This window comes from Corvus cornix, chromosome 3 (assembly GCF_000738735.6).
Source record: "Corvus cornix cornix isolate S_Up_H32 chromosome 3, ASM73873v5, whole genome shotgun sequence".
Classification (NCBI taxonomy): Eukaryota; Metazoa; Chordata; class Aves; order Passeriformes; family Corvidae; genus Corvus; species Corvus cornix.
This window is the reverse complement of record NC_047056.1, coordinates 12,253,574-12,277,346: the sequence shown is the minus strand read 5'-3', so window position 1 is coordinate 12,277,346 and position 23,773 is coordinate 12,253,574. Positions and strand designations below refer to the sequence as shown.

General features: G+C 41.9%; 1 protein-coding gene across 5 annotated transcripts in view; it reads left to right on the top strand.

Moving 5' to 3' along the window:
• The first annotated feature begins 920 nt into the window (after positions 1 to 920).
• MAP4K3 (mitogen-activated protein kinase kinase kinase kinase 3) overlaps positions 921 to 23,773 on the top strand; it is a 66,735-nt gene continuing 43,882 nt past the window's right edge. For 4 of the 5 annotated variants that reach the window (XM_039568635.1, XM_039568633.1, XM_039568632.1 and 1 more), the window contains exons 1-8: positions 921 to 1,149; positions 9,556 to 9,613; positions 11,788 to 11,878; positions 14,691 to 14,755; positions 16,978 to 17,033; positions 19,854 to 19,901; positions 21,970 to 22,012; positions 22,663 to 22,735. In XM_039568635.1, the coding sequence (XP_039424569.1) occupies positions 1,039 to 1,149; positions 9,556 to 9,613; positions 11,788 to 11,878; positions 14,691 to 14,755; positions 16,978 to 17,033; positions 19,854 to 19,901; positions 21,970 to 22,012; positions 22,663 to 22,735 (545 nt within the window). In that variant the 5' untranslated portion in view covers positions 921 to 1,038. The remainder of the gene's footprint in view (positions 1,150 to 9,555; positions 9,614 to 11,787; positions 11,879 to 14,690; positions 14,756 to 16,977; positions 17,034 to 19,853; positions 19,902 to 21,969; positions 22,013 to 22,662; positions 22,736 to 23,773) is intronic. The other variant, XM_039568634.1, reaches the window with a different exon arrangement.

The following is a 23,773-nucleotide window of genomic DNA, read 5'->3' as shown; positions in this document are numbered from 1 at the left end:
CCCCATGCAGAGAGGGTCGGGAGCACAGACAGGGATGGATGCGAGCACCCCACATGCCTCCTCCGTGCTGAAAACCTGTGTGCAAGGGTGAAAATCTGCCAGTGGCAGCACTAGTATGAGAGGAGAGGGGGCCCATGCTTTATCCCATGGGGGCATGCACAACGCTCCAAAAAGTCACAGAATAAGGGGAAGCCATCCCACGGACGCGAGGAAGATGTTGCCCAGCCAGAGTGCATGGGATGGGCGTGCAAAGAGACTGTGCCAGCGGTACAGGGGACCGGCATCTGCACACATGCGGGGATATCCCTAACCTGTGGCTCCCATGTGCCGCGGAGGAAAGGAGGATACCTCCCAAGAGCCAGCAAGGGCCTCAGGATCTCCCGCAGGATCCACCTCTGGAGGATGTGGGCAAGTGGATAATGCTGGGATTACAGTGGTTTCCCAGTTGTGCGCGCTGGGACAAGGAGCGCTGAGTTTCCACACACCCAGCTGCGGGCAAATGCCCTGCCCCAAGCTGGAGAGCCAGGGACGGACAGCAAGGAACAGGGAAGGCGGTCCCTGCTGCACGGGGACAGCACCGCTGCGTCCTCGGCCTCCGGTGCTGCAGTGGCCCCGGGCACGGGGGCTGGGGAATTTGCGAGCCCTCAGCTGCACCCGCGGGCTCCCGCGCCATGAGCTCGGCTGCGGGGGGGCCGGCTGCACGCTCCGGCGCTGCCCTAGCGGGAGGACGCGCTGGGTTGCTGGGGCAGGGCACGGGCGATCCCGGCCCCGCGGTGCCGCTCCCCGACGCGGGCGGGGCCCCCGGGCCCGTGACGGGACCGGCTCCGCCACAGCCCGCGCCGGCCCCGCGCACGCGCAGGACGCGCCACCCCCGGCCGGGAGGCGGGCGCTGTCCCGCGCCTGCGCGGTGCGGCGGCGGGCGCCATGTTGGTGGGCCGGGCTGCGCGGTGGCGGTGAGCGCTCGGGGCCGTCGCGTTCGCTCCCCGTCTCCGCCCGGGGCCCGGGGGGTCGCGGCCGAGCGGGGCCTCCCCTGGCACCATGAGCGGCGGCGGAGGCGGGCGGGTGTGCGACCTGTCCCGGCGCAACCCCCAGGAAGACTTCGAGCTCATCCAGCGCATCGGTAGCGGCACCTACGGCGACGTTTACAAGGTGGGCGCTGCACCGCGACCCCGGCGGCGGTGTCGCCTGTGTCCCCTTTGCCACTGCCAAGCAGCCGGGTCCTCCAAAATCTGGGAGGGCTTCCGCCGCCCAGCGGCGTCCCCCGGCCCTCTCGAGGGCAGCGAGGCCGCCCCCGTCCGGCGGGGTCTGCGCCGCCGCACCGGCACGGCCCCGGTGAGCGCCTGGTCCTGCCGCCCCCGCCCCGCCGCCGGCCCGGCCGCGTCCCCAGCGCGGCAGAACCGTGCGAGGGAACGACCCCCGGGGCGGGCGGTGCGGGACCGGCCCCGTCCCGGCTTCCGGCGGCCGTGAAGCCGCCCCGGCGGTCGGCTCTGGCCGCTGCTGCTGGGTGCCGGCTCGGGCGGCTGTGTCACGGGAGGAGCTTGCGGGTCGGGTCCCTTCCAGAGTGAGCCGGGGTCTGTAGGGGTTGTCGGGGGTTTGCTCACTCGGTTCCAGCCCAAATGTCGTCGTATTAGTCCCGGTTCCTGCTCCCGTCACTGTCTTGTGTGGCAATGCCGGTGTATTGTGTTGGTGTCGGTGTGAAACATGAGTCTGACCCTGTGGAGGGTTAACTGGTGTCGTTAGGATGAAAGTCTTTCAGGGTTCCGACTTAACTTCAGCAAATGTAGGAGAAGCAGCTAAACATAATTTGGTTTGTTGTTTTTTTTGGAGGAGCTTTATAATGCACTTTTGTCATTTTTCTCTGCTTTGCCAGTGTATGTTGTTATTTGTGTATCTAGTTGCCTATTGGGATGTGGCAGCCTCTCCCTGGGATAGGATGACAGTGGTTGTTACCTGCTCTTGTTTGGCCTTGGAGCAGAGGGGAGAGCTGAAGTTTGTCGTGTGCAGCCTGGTGGAAGCATTATTTGAACCGTGTGCTTTCCAAGCATCTTCTGCCCTGTTTTTGTCATCACAGGTTGTGTGTCTGTGTGTGTGTGTTTAAGGAAATTTGCATTGGTAGGCAGGACTGTAGGGAAACATGCAGAGCCATTCCACAGTTTGAGGTGCACAGAACTGGTGGTAATGCTGCCTTTCACTTTAAGTGAACATGCCTAGAATGAAGTCTTGTTTGGGTTGGGCCGATTTTGGTTTAATCTCATCTCGCTTAGATGTCATGGAAGTTTCAGGACCTAAATCCTCTTGTTACTGCACTCTTGGTGTGCTAACTCCGAGCTTTATTAATTGTTTAATTGAAAGGGGGTTTTGTGTTGTTTGCCCCACCTTGCCAGCTTTGAGTATTTGTGTGCTAAGCTGATGTTTTGCTCGTCCAAGTCTACTTGCCTTATGCTCTGGATTTTTGTTTTTCTGCAAGCTGTTTTATGTTGTGTGTGTCTCTTTCTGCTGCAGTTGTTAACTGGCATATTGACTGTGATACCTTATCAGTCGGATTTTTTTCAGTGTTCTGTATGTGACTTTGCTGGATGTGAATTAACCAAGTCACCTGTCTTTATTGTCTTTATGGTTTCATTTTAAGGACATTACCTCCAACCACAGAGTTTGGAATATTTACATATGCAATACCACTGTGCATGTGAAACCTTTTAAGTTTAATTGGATTTGTGAAGGTTTCCTTGATGTTTATCATACTTAAATTGCAGTAACCTTCATTTTGGTGCTCTGTGAGTGGCCAGTGTTTGGCACTGCTTGTGACTTTCTCCTGTTTGAGGCAGAGAGTGGATTTGTTGATGCTTACTTACAATGTGCCTGTACCAGCTGAGATAGAAGGTGATATAGCAGGACCAGGATACACTAGGCTGGTATTACAATTATTTATTCTAGATGGGAAGTAAGTGTTTTCTGATTAGATGGTGGACCCTGCAGGGAAAATGCGAGGTGCTTTTCTCCTGTGTGGGTTATTGCCTGTTTCATTCTGAGGCAAGGTCTTGCCCAAGGTGTCTTCAAAGTGGAGCATAGAAGTACCCCAAAAACAACAATGAAAGCCAGTTTCTTTTAACATGACAAAGAAGTAGTAATATAGTCTGAAGTGTCATCCACACTTGAGCTTGCTAATGCCTTGTCTTATGTTTGTGAGTGGTTTCATAAAGCCCCTTTCTTTTGCCTTCACCTGTCACCTGTCGGTGAACTTTGGGGTTGGTGAAATAATTGTGTGGAGCTGAAATCAGCCATGTGACAATGGTACTCATCAGTGGTGGGATTTCAGCAGAGTGGTTCCAAGCACTGCACGGTACTCGGGCAGCTTCAAGCTGTAATTTGTGGCTTTGCCCCCTTAGCAGAGAGAGCCACGTAGGAAAGTGTTTCTGCTGTTAGCAAGCAGGGATTATTGCCTTAATAAGATGATAGTCTTATTATGTTGAGTCTTGCTAAATGCTGACTTTCCTGGCGAAGCATTGAGGAGCTGAATGCAGAGCAGAGTGACATCTGCTTCCCTTACTCTGTTGTAGTTGAACTGAGCTAGAACAGGGCATGATTTAAATGTTCGTTTTGTTTTAAAAAAAATAAATTATATTAAAGAAAAGAGAGGCAGAGTCTCTGTTCTGGAGTTCATTGAACTTGACATAAGAGCTGGTGGTGTGGACTGAACTACAGAGGTTGGAAGGGAAGGAGGATGTGGGTCAGATGGATACGATCTTGCTGCTGTGAGACCTGCTCTCTAGGCTGGTATCTGGAAAAGGATATGTCAGTGCACTGCCAGTACAGATTTCTGGCTCAACCCAATATTTTACAATTGTCTGCACTCCCACCAAAGTTCAGCTTTCAAAAAGGCCTTGGAGCAATGAATTCATCACAAGAAAGGTAATGGATAGCTTGTTCATGCCATTAACTCTCTATCAAGTATTCACAGTCAACAATAATGTGTATATTCTAACTAGCACCAGTGCAAATTTGTTGTAAGAAATGAAGTGTCACCTGTTGCTTAGTTCTTCACATATTCCTTGTGTGGGTCATTTCTGTCTTTTGTGTTTCTATATTTCACTGTTGCAAAGAATTTAATTCTATAGGGTGGTCAGCAAAGCATAAAAGAAGAATTAGGGTTTATTGGTTGTGAAACAGAGATAGTGTCCTGTCCTGCTCAGTTTCAGGAAATATTCCTAAAGTTAGATGAGGTAGTTGCCTAATTTTGTTTGCTCTGCATTTATCCTTCTTACATTTAGGAAGGCTTTGCTGTCTCTTGGTATGAAACTGCCATTCTAACAATCCCTAGTCCCAAATACTCTGTAAGTTGTGCCATTCTTTTAAGGCTTGGGTTACAAGTGCTTTCATAGGGTTTTCTGACAGAGACTGTATAGTTATGTTTCCTGTTTGTCCCCATTCTTGTACCTTTGGTTTTGGTAGTAACTGCGCAGAGTTTGGAAGTATTTGCTGAGGTGATTGTAGGTCCATTACTTTTGTTCATGTGATTAATTTATATCACAGCATATCTTTCAAAAAAAGAATAATTGCTTTGGTTTAATAAAGGTTGAACTTCATTTGTCATCTCACAGGTCATTCGTCTAGTGTAGGTGAACCCTTCCAAAGATTTTCATCACCTTACTACAAAAGAGGCCCTTCTTTTACTTTCCCCTTTACTGAAATTCAAACAGTTGTGATAATTAGCGAGATTATTGTTCCTGCAGATGTTATCTATTATACTGTGTTTGCCTTATTTCAGTTCTTTTTGACATTTATGGCTTCAGCCAGATAACAAATGAAGACTTACAACTCGGTTTGCTTGAGGTCTCATTTTTTGAAAAAGGAAAGCCGGATTTTTGTTTTCCAGCCCTTTAGCAGGGAGGTTGGTGAAGGAAGTCATGTATCCACCAGCTTAACAGCCTCATGCTCAAAATTTAGGGTTCTGTGGGTATCTCTGGAGAACACCTGGTGACTTACTGCTTTCTGCTGCCATCCATGGTTTGGGTGTCTGGCTGCTGATACAGCTGCTGTGTTTCTGGAAGAGAACGTGTCCAGGTCAGATGAACCTGAATTTTGATGAACTTCTGTTTTGGAGTGTCCTCTTCTCTGCATGTGCGTGCCCTTGCTCCTCTTTCCTGGGGTGATCTAGTGGGGCATCAATTCTTCTTCAGTTTGCTGCTTCTGAAATGTTGAAGCTTCTAGCTGTGTTCTTTTTGATAGGCATTTTAGTCTTCCTTTCTTCCTGATTGACATTGCAGCTTTTGAAGCTTCTTGACTTTGTTAGGAATAAATGTCTATGTTTTGACATCTCTCTATTCAGTTTAATTGGTTTCTGAAGCTTGTCAGGTAGGCAGAGAGGGGGGTGGATGTTTTGCCAGTGTTTTTACTGCACTGAATAAGTTCTATAGGTCTTAGTTTCTGGGACTGTGGTTTCCTTAGCCAGTAATCTGTGCCTTGCACAGAGGTTTTTGTTTAACATCAACTTTGTCAAAGTATTGCTTTCTAAAATTGTAACTCTCTCAGGTTGTGTGGCAGCTAATTATTTTTAGCTGGGGGAGTTGTGAAGGTTTGAGAGGCTGAAGAGAAGGGCTCTAAGGGCTGGAAACAGAGGGCTGGGGAGCCACTTGGATGCATTTTCCTGAAGAGCGGAGCTAATCAGGCTCAGGAAGCCTCTCTGTACACTGGGACCAGTTTTCCCATGGAGTAGTAACCTGTTTAGAAATCATTTTGTTCAGTAATTCACACAGGAAGTGGTCAAAACCAGAATCCCCTGTCTTAGACTTTTGCATTTTTGGCTTTGTTGCAGCATTATATGCTTTATATTATCAGTTTCCATTTGAAGGATAAACAAATCCTGAGAGTTTTTAGCTTTTATTTCTAGTTGGTGGCAGTTTGTTATATAAATTCTTTTATCTGATATCCTGCTGTTGTTACAGAGTACACTAGTAATTATTTCCTGTTTAATTAGGTAGTGCTTCTTCAGTTGGTGGAATTTTTGAAACTCCTCAGATGGCAGTCTAGATCTCTGGAAGAGTATAATTCTTTCAGCTGCTGATAGAATTAGCATCCTTCTATAGTTTTCAAGAGCAGACATTGTATAAATGCTGTATACATTTGGTAAAGTGTCTGCATGCAGATGCAGGCATTGTAGGCTAATCTTTGCCTCTGGAAAACCTGTATATAATGCATTTCCACTGACATAGTGAAATCTGCATTTGAAGGAAGGGGTTGAAGGGTCCTGCTCATGGAAACAGGTGGATGCTGTAAAACTCAGGATCACAAAGGCTGGGAGTTGGAGCACATGTAAATGGTAACAAAAAATGAGCCTGAGTTTTCTTACATGGCCTCTTCAAAATTTTAGTTATGTTTTGTCAGCTAAAAGGTACTTAATTGAAATTGTTCTTCACCCACCTACTGCTTATTGATTTTCCAGTCTCAAAACCCCTAAGCAGCTGGCAATTTCAGTGGGATTTTCCTAAATAAAAGCTCAAGACGGTGTCCTCCACATTCTGAGGTGCTGTGTGGTACGTACACAAGCACCCCCAAATTCAGGGTCAGAGCCAGCTCCAACAGGTGTCGAAAACCGTACGGTGCTTCAGTCATTCTCGGTCTCTCATTCAAGTGAGCTTAGAGGAGGAATTGCTTCACAGCTGATGATTTGAAAGGGGTTTGAGATCTAGTAAAACCTGTCAGGGGTACCTCATTCTCATTCCTAGCCTTTACAAGGAACCCTTGTGTCACTACAATCAGAAGAATCTTTTTATATACTCAGATTAACAAAGACAATTCATATTCCTGCTGTTGATAACACCTTCAATGCTGATAACCCAAACAGAATGAGATGCAAAGCTATAACTTATTCAGATTCTCAACTTGGAGTCATGTTTTTTTAATCTATGCCCTTAAGCACAGGGTAGCCTGCTGTTGTTGAAGGTGTTGCTGCCCTGCATTAAATCAGATTTTTTTCCTCCATTCTGGCTTTCATAAACCCAGGAAGATACTGGTTCAGAGAATGACCCACTGACCAAAGAGTCCCATGACTGCTGGTGCTGAAGAAAGGAGGAAACGCCTCAGCTGAGGGTGAAAAAGGTTTGGGCTGCCCACAACTCGAACAGTTCTTTTGAAAACATGACATTGAAGGTGAAATCCCTTGGCACTGGGAGGGAGCTGAATCAGCCTCGAGGTGTTACAAGTGCAGGTTTGGGAAGGCTACTGGCTGCTCTCACTGTTTCTTTGGTTGGCATCTTACATGTCCTGCTTCTGATGTAGCTATTCATTTGTCTCTCTGCTAGTGATGAGGGGTTTTTTTGGCATCACTACCATGTAAGACTTTGTGATGAGTATCCTCATATATTCTAACCAAATTGGTTTTGAAACTGTCACTAGCTCATACCCACCTTCTACCTTTCTTTCCTTGCCACAGCACTCTGCAGAACATAGTGACTTATGGAGCCAGTCAGTGACACCAACTCCTGACAGCTGGACAGAGTATTGTTAAAAATAAATAAAACAAAAAAAAAAGGAGCAATTTTTCTGAGGCATGTGAAATGTTTCCATCCTGGCTTGTGCAGGATGTGTAACTTCAGGATCTTCTCACTTATATCCTCTACAGTTGTATCTTATTGAATATCTTATTAGTACAAGTTGCCCTAAAACAAATCTGTAAGTGTTAACAAGACTCCCTGATGATCATAGGTCTTTAATTTTTCTTGTTTATCTTGGAGTTTAAAAAATGCTAATGTTTGATTCATGAACATTTTGCTTCTATTTGTTTCTTGCTATGAAGAGAATATGTTGGGAAAAGAGCTAAGGAGTAAAAATCCTAGCTCATGCTTCATACTTTCTCGTGTATTGCCTTTATTCTCTGGTACAGATGAAAGGAACTCATGTTTTTGCTGTTCTTAATGTCTGTGTGTCTTTTCCACCAGTGATGGATGGAGACATTGCTGCCATTGGTGGGTGGTTAAATAATGACTTTCAGGGAAGGCTGCCAGAGAAAATTTATTTGTTAATTGTTTTTTTCCACAGTCAGTAAGGTTTGGACTACTCCTTGACTTTTATAGGATTCCCACTGGTCTCAGAATCTATCCCTAATGCTCTGCTTGCAAATCATTTGCAAATGCCAGTGCTCCCAGCATTGCAGCAGTGTTGCCACGCCAAAGAATAGTGAGAGGTTTGAGATCAGCTGTACAAGTAGTGAGCTGGGTAGATCTCTAAACACAGGAATACCCTCTGCATTTATTTCCAGACTTCATTGCTGGTTATTTTTTATAGTCTTAAGGGTATTTTCTCCTCCACTTTTGGTTCCACAACAAGGCCCAAGCTGCCATGTAACAAACCTTACACATATTTGGTAAGTCCATAAAGGTATGAGTTCCTGCCCTTCCTAAAGTAACTTAAATGAGACTATTAGCAGCTTACAAGGTAGGTCCCTGGCTACACCTGCAAGTTCTCTGATTCTGACCTTTGCAAAAGCATGCTCTGAGCCCTGTGTAGGGGGTAGTGTGGGCACTGCATTCTGTGCTCCTAGAGTAGAGGCTGTAGCTGGCGTCCTTTAGGAGCTGCTACTGCTGCTTGAGTGCTGGGAAGCAGCTTTGCTGCCTTCTCCCTGTGGTTGGGTGCATGGGCACAGAAATGCTCTGAAAGCTCTGGGCAGATGGCTTCTTGGTTTTCAAATAGAAGTCAAATTGTACTGTTATAGAAGAGAAATCATTTTTATAGTAATTTATGTTGCTTCTTAATGGCTTTTAAAAAATGTAGCTTCCTTGGTTGCTCAGTAGAACTGAGGTCTTACCTGGACCTTAGCAGCTGTGTTGGTCAGAGCATGGTGCTAATGGAATCAAGGTTATGGGTTTGATCCCTGTATGGGCCATTCACTTAGGAGCTGGACTTGATGATCCTTGTGGATCCCTTCCAACTCAGAATATTCCATATGTGAAAATGCAGTGAAGCTCCTGAGTCATTGCTGCTGCAGTTGGCTGCTGTGTGTCTGAGGGGAATGTTTTGAGGAGAATGCTCCCTAGCTCCTTTGTTGCTGGCTTGCTTTTTTGAACCCTTGCAGCAAGGGGAGGATGCTGTTGTTGTTGGAGAATAAGGTTCAAGGGGCCTGGCACGTAGCGAAATGGGGAAGAAGTGTTGCATTGCTCTTGTGGGAACCTTGCAAGTGGTCCCACACACTGCAGAGCATGGCCCTTGGTGTCCCCTGGGTCCCTTGTCTGCTGAGAGACCCAGACATGTGTGTTACACCTGCTTTTCAGTCTCTCAGTGCTTGGTTTATGTACAGATTTTAATACGGAAGCACAGTGTGGTCAAGGACTTGCATAATGGAAGTGTGGTGTGGCATTGTAGTTTCCTGAGCAGGCTTAAAGCTTCAGCTTTCAGTACAAATCAGCTGTTCAGTGTTCCCCAGCAAGTGGTTCCACTGTGTTAAATCTCTGTGTACCTCAGCTGCTCTTTGACTACATGCTGTCAGAGAACATCAAGTCAAGAATGCAGAAGTGGGTGCTGTGTTCTGCTCTCTAAATACTCCTTTTTTTTTTTTTTTTGTAGGCTCGAAATGTCAACACGGGTGAGCTTGCAGCGATTAAAGTAATAAAACTAGAACCAGGTAAGTGGTTTCTTAACTGAAGTAGGCCAGAGAAATGAAATAATTTTGTGCTTAAGATAACAGTTGTACAAAATCAGTTAAGTCCACTTACTGAAAGAAGGGATAATTCTTGACTTCTAGTGTAGGAAAAAATACACTGTTCTAAAAAAAAATCATGACAAGCAAGATGTAACAGGAAAAATGTAATTGGAGAACAGTTAAGTGGAAGCTGATTAAAATTTCAGTGAGAGTTGGGGGTTTTCTTGTTTTAAATACTGTGTTCAACCCACATGATATAAAAACCTCTAGAACAAAAGAAATTAGGAGACAGCAAGGCAGAAAAAAACTCACCTGGTAAAAGAGTAGGGAAGGAAATAAAAAGAAGGATGAAATAATAGCTAAGCATTAATATCTGGGAGTTGAGTACATTTCCTGAAAATCTTTTGAAGGCTCTGATTAAGATTTCACTGTATGCTAGATTTATGCTAGAGCTGTGCTTCTGTGGTGATTTCACAAAGCTTACGTGCCCTGCAGATCAGTTCTCAGCCTGCAAAGTCTGTTCTATTAGTAAGAGTAGGCCTGTTGAATAGGACTAATCTGGGAAGTAAAACATCCAGACTTTTTGTTTAACTTCTGGCTGTTGGTGTTCCATTTCCCGATCTAATGCTAGGGGGTGTGTGTGTGTGTAATATCTTAACTACCCGGTTTGATCCTTAAGGGAAAGAAGGTATTAGTTTTTTCCATTTCTTTTCCCTTACAATTCTGGAAGTGGTCAGAAGTGTTGTGTTTTCACAGTATGCGCACGTTTAAAAGTTCAAGGCAGGACAGTATGTTACTGGGTAGTTCAAAAAGTGTGTGTTCATCGCACTTCTTTTCCTCACACTGAAAATGTGATCTCAGATGCTCCTGTCTAGTTCTGCTTCTTTGGTTTTTTTATGTCAGTTCCCGTTGCTGGAGTCCTTGGCTGTGCATGATGTGGATTATCAGTCCAGCTAAGCTGAGCATGAGAACTATGCTGTGGGCAGAGCCTGGGGGTGCCCTGCAGCTGGGGTAACTCGCCCCCATGCTGTGGTGATGGGTGAACGATTGGCATCTTACACTTAGGCCAATTTGCCAATATTTTTGGCAGCTTTTGGATGCCTGAGTGGTGCTCAGAGAATAGGCTTCAGCTGCCCTGTTTTGAAAGTTTTGCAGATTGGGGTAGAACATGCAGACTCACGGTTAACAGTGATTAGGGATGTGCTTTAAGGCTTTATGCTACTTTTATTTTGAATGCAGTGAAAATGCTGGTCACATACTGGAGGAATTGTGTCCTGTCCTAGAGGTCCATATGTGAAAATAATTTCTGTTCTTTAGTGTCTGTGTGTTTAAAAGTCTAGCCAGGAGACAGGAAGCCATCAGCAACACACTAAAGATAGATGTTAACTTGCAGCTTATGGTTTGAAATTTGCTGTCAGTTAAATGAAAAACACGGGAATATCATATTTCTGGTTATAAATAACTGAATGGATAGGCCATCAGTTTGTTAATGTACTGGGAGAAACTTAAAACATTCCCAAAAGAAAAACATCTCAGTTGTGTTTTCAGTTTCACACACGGTTTTCTCAGTGTACACATCTGGTAAGAACCTTTAATAGAAAGACTGGGACAACCATGGTACCAAATGGTGAGATTCAGGTAAATGCCACACCTGTGTCAGTGTTTTCTGGATGTGAATTACTCACAGTCCATGAATTTACATTCTTGTGGAGTCTGCTCAAATGTTGCAGCAGCAGCCTACTAGCGACTGCTTTGGAGGTTTTTTGCTTAGGAAGATGAGCTAATGAGTATGGGCATGTGGCCAAAAATAGCAAAGTTTTGTTGTGTTTTTAAGAATCCAGGCTATTGGCAGGGCTTATGCAGATGGACACAGTAGGGTCTCAGGGAAAATAAGGACTTCAGAAAGAGCTATGGCCATTAATTTAAGAGCTATCAGCAGATGTGAGGTCCATCTGTCCCAGAATGAAACTGAAGAATATACTTAGTTGTAGCTAGGCCCTTGCTAATAAATAGCGATTTGCAGCTGATTTATGTCAGTGAAACTTGCAGATAATTAGTTTCAATTACTAAGAATGTTTATTTTATAAACATTTGCTGAAAGTTAAGATGTGAGTATAACCCAGGCCAATGAAAATACTTGTTCTACTGCATTTCAGGAGAAGATTTTGCTGTTGTGCAGCAGGAAATCATTATGATGAAAGACTGTAAACATCCGAACATTGTTGCTTATTTTGGCAGCTATCTCAGGTACAGTTTGTTTCTTTTGCTCACTTAAAAATGTGTCCCTATCCCCTTGTAAAGGCCAAATCTATAAGGTGACATAGGCAAAGTATAATTTACCAAGTATTATCCACTTTTGTATTTTTTTTATTCATCTTCAAGTCTGTTCTGTTTACTGCAGTGTCTCTCTCTAAATAATCTTTCTTCCAGGAAAATTGTTCAGTGACCACATAGTCATGTTTCCTTGGAAATGAATTGATGCTTGAAAGTTTTGAATTCAATACATAGGTGGAAAATTAAGCAGAAGTATGACAAGTATGAAACATCTGTGTATATAGTATCTTTTAAATCTGTTTCGGTAGAATGTCTGTTTTTCCAGCATGTGAACTTCTGACCAGAATGTGAAGGTTTTGTGTTTGTTTCTGGAGGTGAGGTTATTTGCATTGTAGAAACAGTGACAAATGTATTCAGTTGTCTTACCAGCTACTTCTTCTAACCAGTCATACTGGGAACAGATTGCTTAGTATAACTAATAAAAAACTATTTCTGATGCTTTTTAAAATTTCCATGTGAAAACAGATAGTGCACAACTACTGTTGTTGCACTCAACTTTCTTTAACATTTTTATACTGAAACACTGCCTCTTGTATACGCAGGTTGGAGGTGCTTTTTCTTTAAAGAAAAAGTTTCTCTCTTGTCTCAGACTATCAAAGTATACCTTTGGAGACCTGGAATTAAATTTTGGCAAATATGCTGTATATTTTGTCACTCTCTTACACTCTTACTGTAGTCCCTCCTCTTCTTTGGCAGAGTGCTTCTCTTTTGTCCAGGCAATCAAGTCACTGTCTTTGAGACCTTTTATTGTGTGACCTTTTGTTTTCCAAGCATATTTCAATGCTAAGAACAATAAGACAAATACCATTGTCCTATACTTGCTACTCACCAGCATATTGTTCCCCAAGGATTTCTTCTGTTTGTATAGGGATTTCTGCCTTCCTGTTAGCCTGGGTGTTAAGTTGCAGACACTAAAATGGTACTGTTGATCCTGTCTCTGTTTTGCTTGCTGCTCTGACCATATGCTCTGCAGAAAGAGATGACTGGGTATGCTGTTGGATCTTACAGGGATCTTCACCTGTCTCAAAGTGCTTAGGCACAGTAATAAAAGGCTACATAGAAAATAAGAAATATAATCATCTCTTCTGATCCTCTTAGGTTCTTTTTTGTCTTCTATAGGGCTTTTGCACTCTGGGAAGTGAATGCCCAGTAAGCAAAAGGGAGAATTTACACCACTTAAGTGCTTCATGTCTCTTACTTTGTGGGTGTTCTGCTGCTGTCCCAAGGCTGCTGGGAGGGTTCTGGCTTCTTCCCACTTCCACACTGCTGCTACTTTTGGTGTCAAACAGAATGCAGCCACATAAGCCCATGAGCCCAGTGTCCCCAAAAGTGTCCCTGAGTCCTGCATCATTGTGGGGAACAAAGAAGGGACTTGGAGATGTCTCTTCAGTGCTTCTTTCTTGCTTGGTTTTCTTGCCCAGGTTGTCACACTGCTTCTGTGTCTGGATTTGGTCAGCTATTTCAGTGGAAAGCTTTAATATTATTTTAAGCAAGGCTTTAATTGACCCCTTGAAATGTGTGGCGTTAACAGCCAGGGAATTCTGTTGCGTAAATCTCCTTTAATGCTTGGACAGTACCTTTCCCACCTCTGGAGGAAGCAGCTGGGACATAGCTTTGAGGGCCATGTGGACTCTGGACATAAAAGGGGAGGACATCCAAGAAAGACAGCTCTCCTTGGAGCAGCAGCTATTCCAGCTGTCACCTGCTGGTGAAGATACTTGCCATTTGCAGCTCAGGAGACAAGCTCAGCACTTCCAGCATTGCCTTGCAAAAACACTGCCACAAATGTGTCTCAGCTGTTCTAACAGAGCCTTATGAATGCAAGGCATGCAAGACCAGGTCATCAGGAAGCTGCAAAACAACCATCAGTCTTTCCTTTGATTCTCCTGCATTACTGTCTTCTCCAAGGTGGTCGTATGGGATTTTTTTTTTCCCAAGTATTTTGATGGCCAGGAATGACTAGGCAATTCCCAGATTTTTTGCTCTCCACAGTGCCTTTTTGTGGCTACACGTCTTACCAATGAAAATTACTGAGTGAAAATAGAACTAATGGCCATAGTAGAAGATACCTTTGAATCCTTCAGCCCATTCATTGTCTATTCTTGGAAAGCACCTTTTGTGGAAGCACAGGGAATCAAACTAGATTCCCTTAGTAAGGGAAGAGAACTAAATAACTTCCCTTGTGACCCTGCCACCAAAAATATCCATAGGTATTTGTGAAGGAAAAGACTTCATCTGAGCAGGCACTTAACCACAGCATGGAGTCTGCTCTGCCTAGCTTTGATTAAAGCACTACAGTTTCACTTAATTTGCTGTGAAAGAAATTTGGTTGACAGATCCCTGGGGCTTTTTGTTTTGTGTTTGTTTCTTGTTTGTGTTAACTCCTATGCTCTGAAAAAAGTGGAGAAGAAAAAATGAGGAAGAAATAAGAACCCACATCTGTTTTGTCTCTACTCTCAGAGGAATGTATTTCAACAAAAATCAGTGTCAATGTTTCACTAATACTGTTTTTATTGCTTCATTAAAGTAGATTATTTTTGACTGTTTCATTAGTTACTATTTAGACAGTGAAGTGTCACATGAAGATTAAACTATACTCATTATTTGACTTTTCATAATTCAGTGCATGTTGTGTTGTGGTTTATAGTGTTTGAGTCCTCTGCCTTATCCTTTACAAGTCCTTGGCAAATCTGACAGCTAATGAATGGTTTCGTTCACTCTTTAGACGAGACAAGCTATGGATTTGCATGGAGTTCTGTGGAGGTGGCTCTCTACAGGATATTTATCATGGTATGTCAAGACTTTATTCCTGAAAATCTAAGTACAGCTCATTTTCAAAATTGAAATGATTGCAGCATTTTGGAATTAGAGAGGAGGAATCCTAAATTTAGTATCCATAATAATTCATTGAAGGTCAATTTTAGCTTGTTTTTACTTAATTGGTTTGGGTTTTGTAAACAGAGTTAGTGGGGGGTTGGTTTTTTTAGCAGTAGAAGTTATTTCCATCCTTCAGGGGCTCATATACCCATCACTGCTTTTCAAAGGCTGTAAAATTAGATAGTATTACATTGTAAAAAGAAAAAAATTGATGTCTTGATGTGCTGTCTTGCTTCATAGCCATTTTGTTTCTGAGCTTTTGAACTTTGCTTTAGTATAATCTATACCACTTCCTCCGGCAACCTAGGTATGTGGATTGATTAGCATGGATGCTCTTGTCCTTTGTAAATGGTTTGAATGTTTGTGTACCAGTAGTTCCATGAGGGTCTTTTTAATTTTTTGGGGTTTTTTTAAGCTGGATGTGTGACAAGTGAAAAGCAAAGGTGGTCTCTGTATTTGCTTTAGGCTTGGCTGCAGTGAGCAGTCAAAGAAACGAAGACCGTCTGTGAATCTGTTGGATAAAGACAGGATCAGTCAATTGCTTGCTATTTTTCAAGAGACAAAATCGGTTTTGAAGGACTTTATTGCCCTGGAATTAAGACTTGTGTAGGAAAGGAGTATGCTCTAAGTGAGTAATAAATTTGTGGTTCTCAGGTGATGTTTTTCACTGAGGAAATCCATCTATATTCGACATTGTGAAAACTTTACGTGTGATGGTCTCTTCTGCGTAAGCAGCTTTTTACATTTACCTTGGGTGCAGTTAAACGAAGCACCAATTCACAAGTTCACACCATGTTTCTGGCATAGTCATTCGAGTGTGGCCTTGGTGATCCTTTACCTCCTTGCTAATTTTGAGAAAAGCATCGTGTTTAATAGGCTCTGTTTTGTGGGACACCTGTAGAATAGGAAATGAGCTCATGCCATATAAATGCCTGAGCAGATGTCTACAGGAGTGGTTTCCCGTTGCAGCTGATTTTTGGCTTCTCTGCTGGTAGTTAGAATGGAAGGTTCTTTTCTGATCTTTATTATGCTATAAAGAGTCTTATTCCAATTGAACTATAGGCCTCTGTAATCTTAAGTCATTTAAGTTAATCAGAATTCAATTTCTCAAAACAAAAATAGATGCCTAGATACGCCTACTGTGGGTGCCAATATTTATAGTTTTATGTGGGTTTGGAGCTTTTTTTTCAGAAAAGAGAAGTTGGAGGTAGACTTACTTTGAAGATATATGTTGCATGATACTAATATTGTAGAAGCTAAGCAGTTAGATTCTTTAATCTAGATTCATTCTTAACTCCCTACTCCTTCAGTGTCCTTTGAGAAACTCCATCCAGCTTCTCTTTGTTTTCTGTGCAAAACCTGAAAAGCTTACAGTCAGGACTGCATTTCCTGGTCTTAAACCCCTTTAATTTCCGGATCAAAGTCCAGTGACTGGGACGAGTCACAGACCATTCCTTCCTTGCTGCTCACTGTTTGGTTTGCGTATTTGTTCAGAATTTAATTGTTTTCCTCTAAGAGACTTGAGTGAAGCTGGACCCTCGAGGGAGAGAAAGACTCCTCTTTCCCTTGGGAAACTGCTGAACCTGCTTACAGGGGGAGTTTGAGAAGGTGCTTGGTGTGGCAGGCCCAGGAGCAGCAGTGCTGACAGCTGATTTCGGAGAGAGGCTGAGAAGCTGGAGGGAGCAGCTTCTCAGGCAGTGGGAAGGATGGAAGGAGAGAGCAGGTCACAAATGGTATAAAGAAGTGCCCAGGGCTCAAAGAGGACTGAATGGAGTTGGCTGCAGCTCTGAGTCACTGAGTTGAAAGTCCAGCCCTCTAGAGAAGAATGGGTTTGTTCAGGAAAAAAAGTTAGGCTTAGATCACTACTTGTGCTTCTTTTTCCTTTTAATTACTATGAGATTTAAATATAGAAGAATTAGTAGTTTCCATTCCAATGGGACAGGACATTTTTGACTTCAAAAAATGTTTGATGGCCTTTGGGATGCTCAGTCTGGGGTAAAGACTAAGCACATTTACTTGTAGACTCGTGGTGTAAGGTATTATCTGTGTGAACGGAAGTAATTGAGGTGTGAATTTGGAATGGGCAGTATCTTACCTGATTTTGAGATTTTTTTCCTTTTTCTTTTCCATTTCAGTGACTGGACCACTATCAGAGCAGCAGATTGCCTATGTTAGCAGAGAAACACTACAGGTAGTGTGTCCTCAGGTTTTCGTGGTAGTCTTTTAATGTAAAAGTATTAAAAGCTAAAAATAAAAGCTACAAATAACATGTGATGCCATGGAAGTGCAGTAATTGAATGACTGCATTTTTCTCAGACTTTTGACGAGGTCCCATATTACAGCCTAGAAATTTGTATAATTGCATAACCTCAAATTACCCTGGGTCATTTGAAGAAAACTCTTGTCATCTTTCTGCTGTTAATTTTACATTTGTTTTTAAAAGGGGGAAAGCAGCATATTTTCTTAATCCATATTTATGGTATAAATTAGTTACTGCATGTTTGAAGGAAAATCTAAACACTCAGCTTTGCATATGTCATAATTGATCTGTGCCAATAAGAAAAAAATTGCCTATGTGCTTGAGATGTTGAAGGTAAGGTCATTAGCCTCTCCTTGTGGGTATGCTAGCTTTCATTTTTCTTTCATAAATTACAGGTTCAGTACACCAGTAAAACTTAATCAGAAACTGCTTTTTCATTGGATGTCTTGCTTCTGTGTGAGAGAGCAGTTCTTGACTTGTAGTGAATGCAAACCTGTTGGATGCCATCAGTTGAGACCTGCTGCCTCTCTCAAACTCTCTTGCAAAAGATAGCTCTATTCCAAGCCATCTCCCTTGGTTGCCGCTTACATCTCCCTATCTCTCAGCCAGAGACTGCTGCCTTCTGACTTACAGGATGTGGCTTTTTTTTTTTTAACTTTCAGATCAGGCTTATGTGACATCTGGGAGTGTTAAGGGTTTTGAGTCTTTAAACCATTTTGAAAGGGTTCTTAGAAAGTTGTAGGATGGTTTGGGTTAGAAGAGGCCTTTAGAGACCCCCCTGTAATGAGCAGGGACATCTTCAACTAGATGAGGTTGCTCAGAGCCCTGTCCAACCTGACCTTGAATGTTTCCAGGGATGGGGTATCTACCACCTCTGTCTGCAGCCTGTTCCAGTGGTTCACTACCCTCATAAGATAAAAGAATAATGATAAGAGAATTCTTCCTTATATCTAATCTGAATCTACCCTCCTCTACTTGAAAACCCTTATGCCCTGTCCTGTCACAACAGACCCTGCTAAAAACCTTGTCCCCATCTGTCTTATGAGACCTCTGCACATTTGCTGAGGATGCCCTCAATCCTACTGTCTATATATTAAACAGTCTAGTGTGGAACCCTGAGGGACACTTGTCACTCTGAACATTGAGCTTGTTTACCACTGCTCTCTGGATACAGTCATTGAGGCAATTCCTTATCCACCAGATAGTCCATCAGTCAAATCCATAATCTTCTCAGATATGGAGGAGTGAGTAGTCTAGAATGGAATTTATGAAACCATTTATTTGTGTGGGAAGATATCTTGGTTAATATGTATAAACTGTGTGTGAGAAAAAATCTTGCTATTTTGTACGTATTTTCTAAATGTTATTCATGGACCCATTTTTCTATATTTTAAATTGTCTGTAAATACATGTTTATAATACTCTGACCAACTATAATGCATGTAGTTTCAGATGTCTTGTTGCAGCTTATAATGCAACACCATTTTCCTGAGTAAGAAGTCTGAGAATATAGGCTGTTGTCCATGCATAGAAGTAATTTTTCCATTAATTTGGCCACCAGTATCCGTGAATCCGGAGTCTCACTTGGATGCTGAAGTTAACATTCATTCTCCATATTTAGAAGCCAGTTGAATCCTCCATTTTCAAAAAATACTTGCTGTCCATTTTACTGGAATCAGTGAGATTTGATTCTGAAAATATGGGTCTTTTAAATGTGACCTTTAAAGTACCTGTCTCCAGGCATTCAATTTTGAAAATGGTGACTTCAGATTCTTCCAGGGCAGTGGTAAAAGTGTGTGAATTAATCAGAGATTTGAGGAGTGTACATGGGATTCTTCTGCCTAATGCCAATTGTTGCAGTGGTCTGCTAGATGCTTTGATTAATTGCATTTTAAATTTTGCAGTCAATTTCATGATGTCTTGCATGAGCTGGCAAAAAAAATACCAGTCTTGACATGGATATTTCCCATGAACATAGAGCCTTGTGGAGGTTCATGGTCACAGAACAAGAAAGATGTTTGCGTGTCGTTTTACCCTGGAAGAGCATTTTAGGGATAAGCTGGAGTGTCCAGAATGCCATGGTCTCTGATTTGTCATGCAGGAATTTGGTTCTGTGGAATTCTCCCAGAATTTAAATTTGGTTTCTAACTTGTGTTGAGTCTTAAAATGTTTTGGTGCTGTCATTGAGACCCATAAGGCTGAATGCTTTTACAGAAATCCATCAAATAGAGTTGAACTCCAGGATTAGACCTAAAGCACGGCCTGCTAGCATGTTTCTAGGCTTGACTGAGATATGTAATGATACAGGAGATAGCTTTACCAGTGGTCCAGAGATCTGACTGCTGAATAGAAGACTTCTAGGCAATCTACCAGTAAATTTTTAGCTGGGTCTAAAAAGGTGACAGTTACCATGTCCAGAGGAAAACTTGTTTGGGGAATACTCTTCTTCCAACTGGTGTGGTGACTGGTATTACTTCCATCTGTCCTGTCGTTTAGATATTAGATAAATATATAAATACCTTTATGTAAAGATATTTAGGTATGCTACTTTATATAAAGATATTAGATATGCTGCTACATCTATTAAGTCTGCAAATTTACAGCAGGTTACACTGGAATATAAAAATGTTCTTCAGTCAGTAAGTCATTTAGAGGATTGAATTGGATCCTAAATATATGTGCTAATTGAGCAAGAAATGTATGTCAAATGAAAAATGTTGGACTAAATGACTATTTAAATATTTTATGCAGGGACTATATTATCTTCACAGTAAAGGAAAAATGCACAGAGATATAAAGGTAAGTAAAAACAGAAGGGGTTTTTGGTACTTTTAAAATAGGCTACATCACCTCCAGTGGTCTTTACTGTTACGTATCAATTTTCAGTATATTTCTGAATATGTAGGGAGTTTTAATCTATTAGAATGAAATAAAAGTTTCTGCCCAAGGGGAAAAAAAAAAAATCTTTCTTTAAAATACATCCAAGGAAATAGTTTGTTCTTTTCCTTGGAGCCACACATACTGTTTATGTGGACCAGTGCTGTAAAATTTAGGCATCAGCTGGTGTCCAGAGCAGTATGTGTTCAGATGGCTATCAGGGTGCAGGCTCTGTGCAAAAGAAAGGTTTGCTCTTTCCATAGCTTTTCCAGGGAGCTCAATATCCCCTTCTTTTTGAACCAGCTTTGGCTTCTTGCATCTTGGTGAGCAGATTGCAGGGCAGCGGCTGCTGTTCTGTGCGGTTCTTGGAGACTACTTCTGTCCCCTCCCTCGCATGCTAAAAATAGAGAGGGTGCTGCAAATCAGGCTATTAGTACTGACTTACTTAAATCTCCATCTCAGCAAAGCTGTACCAAAAGTGGCTTGTTCAAACTCTTACACTCTGTTATAGTTTCCTTCTGGTGCTTCCTGTTGACTTTTTGTTCCTGAAGTTTTACTGCCTAGTCTTTCCAAAGCCCTTCCAAACCTGGCAAGCTTCCTTCTGGAAATCTGACAGTAAATCATCATATTCTTTTGTGTTGTTGCATGCTGCTGGTTTGGCTGGTTTTGCTTTCTTTTTTCCCCAGCAGCTTCAACTGTAGTTGCCTTCATGCAGCCTGATTCCAAGTTGTTCTCAATGGTTGCAGAAGAATATTTGGGTTTTGAGCAATCAGGAAAGTAATTTCTGAATGAAAGATTACTTCAGGCACCCAAATTAAATGTTTCCCATTATACTTTATAGAATGCTTGTAAGGATACAGTGCACAGATACTTCTTCCAAGCAGAACTGTGCTGATAAAAAATGCTTACGGTGCTTACATTGAGAGGAATTTTTTTTTTAAATAAAGCTGTTCTCATGAGTATGGAAAAGTACTATCTTCATCTGCAGATTGCCTGACTGCTGAATTGTGTTTGCTTCTCTCAGTAGCTAAGTTACATGTTTGGAGTACCTGTCCTGTTAGCCTGAAAGGTGAAAAAGGTCAAGAGCATGTAAGCAGGGCTGTTACACTGTTTGCCAAGCTCATTAACTGTACTTGTGCAGCATGGGCCAAGTTAGCTGTGTTTTATTGCAGGCCTGACTTTTCCTGCTCTGGGAAAAGCCATAATCTGTAAAAACACACGTTTTTGGAGGTTCATCTCTGCTGCCTTTCCATATGCCTGATGGGCAGTGCAGTGCTGACATTTGGAGCTGTGTTTAGCCAGCTTTAACCTTTACTCAGCTCAACCTATACCTGGTTTCAGTCTTCACATCAGGTTCGTTTTCAGTCCTTTTATCTTGTAATTTTGTAATACAAACACTCTGCTTTGGGTTAATTTTGATTATTGAGCTGAAGTGAGTGGTACACACAGCCACACAAAAACGACCTCTCCAAATCCAGCACTAGCGGAATGCTCTGTTGCATAAGGACGGAAGTAGCTTTGCTAAATGCTTGATTATTTAGGCAGGTCCTTAGGCTATAATTGTAAGCATGGCTCTCAAACAAGACAAAATGAGCTCCTACTTATGAAAAGAAAATAAAATTGTTTCCACTTTGACCTTTTGAGTTCCTGTTTCCTTTGAGTCATTGTAAATAGAAAAAAGTAAGAATTTATCAGCACAGGCAAATACTGTTTATTGAGAGGTTTTGTGTGCAATGCAAACTCTGTAGTACCATAGGCTAAACTAAAAATTAATGAAAAACACTGTATATCCAAGGAGTTTCTTTAATAACAGAATGGCAACTTGCTAATTTCACAGACATTTCCTTGATAAGGCTGCAGGTTTATTGAACACAATCCTGGCTTTGTCTTTGGCCCCTAATTTGCTGTAAGATCTCACATATTTCCTTTTTTAATGTGGTTTTGAAGGAATTGACATGTTTTAATTCAAGTAAACCTTTCTTTTTTAAAGGGAGCAAACATTCTTTTAACGGATAATGGACACGTAAAATTAGGTGAGTTAATACATCTTAGTGCTTAAAAATTAGTATTTTTATGTGGTCTAAGAAGCAGCATGCTCTGTTTTGTTTAATGAGGTGATGGTTCATGTAAGGAATTAGTGAATACCAGAATTCTTTTTATCTTGCTGGTAGTATCTAACTAAACCATCCAGTTAGTATCTGAGGATGGGTTGGCGTAATTTTGGAACTGCGAGGTAAAAGACCTGATATTGTAAGGGAAAAGTAAAAAATCACAGAGTTTTATAAATTTTTAATAAAATCTACCATCCAGAGTCTTTAAATGTGAAATGTACCTTGAAAGCTTGTATGAAAGAATCTCTTTGATAACACAAAATGAGGTGTTTTACCATATTAAAACACTGCATGTACCTGTTAGGTCTTCTGTGCCAGCCTGTTCTTCCTTGTGTGGATGAGGGACATTTGTGTGCATGTTTGGCAGGTGACTGAGGCGAGCTGACCAATGGTATCTGAGACACACCAAGTTTCTGTTATTTGCTTTTGTTATTTATCTTTTGTTAAATATTTCCAGTATATGTAAGAACCTCTTAACAGTGGGGAAACCAAACTTGTGTTCATTAACAATTAATTACATCAAATCACTTGTTAACTGTCATTTTGTTTTTGCCTTTTTTTTTTTTTAATAGCTGATTTTGGAGTATCTGCACAGATAACAGCTACAATTGCCAAAAGGAAATCATTCATTGGCACCCCATATTGGTAACTGTATTTTACTTGACCATTAATGTAATATAACATTGATATTGACCATTAATATAATGGTAACACATATTGTTGAAAAATTGTGACAAAAGCATGCTCTGTCCCTTCCTGGGTAGACTAACCACTAAAGGCTGTGTCAGACTTTCTGGTGATCGTATCTGTGTTACTTATTCCAAATCCTGAACTAGCTGAGTGTCAGAGAAAAGGCTTTAATGCTCTGAAAAATTAAAAGGCTGGGTAGTGCCATCACCATTGACTAATTTATCTTAATTCAGTAAAACTTAAAAACTAGCAGCAATTTTGCTTGTTTTTAACTTTGATCTTAAATATTTCTTTTATTCCCTGATTTTCCGTTTTGTCATTTTATGTTTCTTCCCCTGCAACCTAGATACAGGTTTTCTGCAACTTTTCAGTTGATGAGTTTCATTTGTCTTCACAGATCCACAGACTTTTGCCACTTGTGAACAGTTTCTCTAAGCCATTTTTCCCCTTATTTACTTGAACTGTTTGAATTCTGTGATACAGTTCTGTCTGTACTGCATCTCTATTCTTCCCCCATTAAACTAGTGTGTATAATTTTTCTTATCGGAAGTTCTGTCTTTCATTTTATCCTTTTCCTGCTGGAAGTGGTTTTTCCCTTTCACCTTGAAGTAAATGAGACACATTCTCCACTGTAAAATAGCACTTTTGTTGTATACTTCACAGACATATTAAAATTCTGTAGTCTGACATAGTAGGTGCAAGATAAAAATATATATAATGAAAAAACCCCAATGTTCAAGTATTGACTTGAAATAGCCAAGCACAGTATTTTTAGCATTCTTCTTCACAGCAAGGCTTCACTTCCCTTTCAGAATAACACAAAAACCCATCAGTCATGATTTTGTGATTGGTTTGTGTCTCTTTCCCAAGGTGTCTGGGTGACCTCAGTCCTTGCCTGTAACTTTCAGATTGCGCCAGGCTTCTCAAATAACCTTAAATAATAACTTCAAAAGCATTACATAGGTTAATGCTGACAAAAAGCTTCAGTTCTTT